General features: G+C 34.3%; 1 protein-coding gene across 1 annotated transcript; it reads right to left on the bottom strand.

The window, feature by feature from the left end:
- Positions 1–283: 283 nt before the first annotated feature.
- LOC129948319 (protein sisterless A) lies at positions 284–1,084 on the bottom strand. The gene has a single exon (XM_056059272.1). It carries the CDS (start codon positions 984–986, stop codon positions 402–404), a length of 585 nt encoding a protein of 194 aa, XP_055915247.1. The 5' UTR covers positions 987–1,084; the 3' UTR covers positions 284–401.
- Between the last annotated feature and the right edge of the window lie 514 nt (positions 1,085–1,598).

Genomic DNA, 1,598 nt, shown 5'->3' with positions numbered 1-1,598 from the left:
CTTTTTCATTTTATCAGCTTAATTTCAAAATATTATACATTTTCGGATGCGGAATCGTTAAAATTGATTTCACATCTTGAATGCCCAGTTTAACAAAGTGGATTTAGAACCGGAACTAAGTACCTCGGAAGATTTGGTTCCCGGGAATTTTTCCCAAACCGTCAAATCTGAACGATTACAACAAAACATGGATGAACGTGGATAAATATAAAATAAGCAGATTATGTTTTTCTCTAAAAATCACAATTATTAGTTCTTTTATTAATTCTTCTCTGTATTTTATATACATTTTATAAATAATAAATATTTTGTATTTTTAACTTTCTTTTAAATTATTACATTATTTACATTGATTTACTTATTTACATTTCTTTTAAAAATTACTTATTAAAAATTCTATCTTAATTGTCAGAAACATTGCCCAACTGTCGGGTAATATCTGTCAAATTATCGATTTCCATTCTGTCAACGCCCATCGCATTCCGCAGCTTCCTCAATGCAGCCTCACTATATCCGGTACTCTTGAGCTTCGCTTCGGCATGGGAAATCACATCTCGAATACATTGCAGGGCAGCAGCATTTTGTGCCAATTTCATTGTGATGAACTTATGACGGAACTTCGATTTGGCTTTCTTGATTTTGTTATTGATTCTTGACTTCCGACACGATTCCGCTCTCTGTTGTTGCAATGGATCACGAGTTGATGAACTTGATTCGGATCCAGACCGATTTGATTGTCGACGTTCACAGATCACTGGATTCTCGATTAATTTCTGATCGACGAAAGATTCTTCTTCGGCAGCATACTTGGCCATTACTTTCTTCATTTCGAAATCGATGACAGTGTCAACACTCTCCGGTGTCAATTCTTGATAACAGGCAAAAGACTTTAGATCCATGGGCTCCGATGTAGGAGGGTAGAGTTTTTGTAAAAACATTCCCGAAAGATAATTGTTGGCGGCTTGAACTTGAATTTCGTTTTGCATTTTGGTTTATTTTCTTTTTGATTTAGAATAAAATAAAAATTGATTTTGTTTTTCTTCAAAAGAACACTCTTGACAGTTGAGATGTCACTTTACTTCTATGTCACTTTGCAGACTGTGATGATCGGCTCTGGTCCTAATAGGTTTTATACATACCGACTTGTTTACAACGCGCAATCTTCCTTTATCCCCTCTCTCCCTAAGTATCCTAATGTTGTTATTGTTTGCAACAAAATCTGATGTCATAAAAACAGACTTGTTTGTATCTTTTTTATCTGTCATTGAGTCAGCAGGCTTCTGTCATTCAAAGTGGATTAGCAGGTAGCCTTTTTGTCACTTTTAGGATCAATATTATTTATTAGTCATTGGAAAGTATTTGTTGCCTGCCCGATCGTGTTTAATGTCGTATGCAATAAAAATTGTTTATTAATCGCACACGCTGCATATTTTGTTTACAAGTAAATTAATGTTGTTGTTTGTCTGGCCAGATGAATTGATGACTGTCAATTTGACAGGACTAGACAATATCTCATTATGTGTGTCTCTGGGAGAAATTCTTAGTAAACAACAACCCAATTATTGTTGTTATTGTTGATTTTACTTCATTATCAAATA

Source organism: Eupeodes corollae, chromosome 2, assembly GCF_945859685.1.
Source record: "Eupeodes corollae chromosome 2, idEupCoro1.1, whole genome shotgun sequence".
Classification (NCBI taxonomy): Eukaryota; Metazoa; Arthropoda; class Insecta; order Diptera; family Syrphidae; genus Eupeodes; species Eupeodes corollae.
Note: the sequence above shows the minus strand (reverse complement) of the source record. Positions and strands in the feature narration are given on the sequence as shown.

Excerpts from the sequence above, each read along its gene's own strand:
- LOC129948319 (XM_056059272.1), bottom strand. The coding sequence starts at position 986 with ATGCAAAACGAAATTCAAGTTCAAGCCGCCAACAATTATCTTTCGGGA.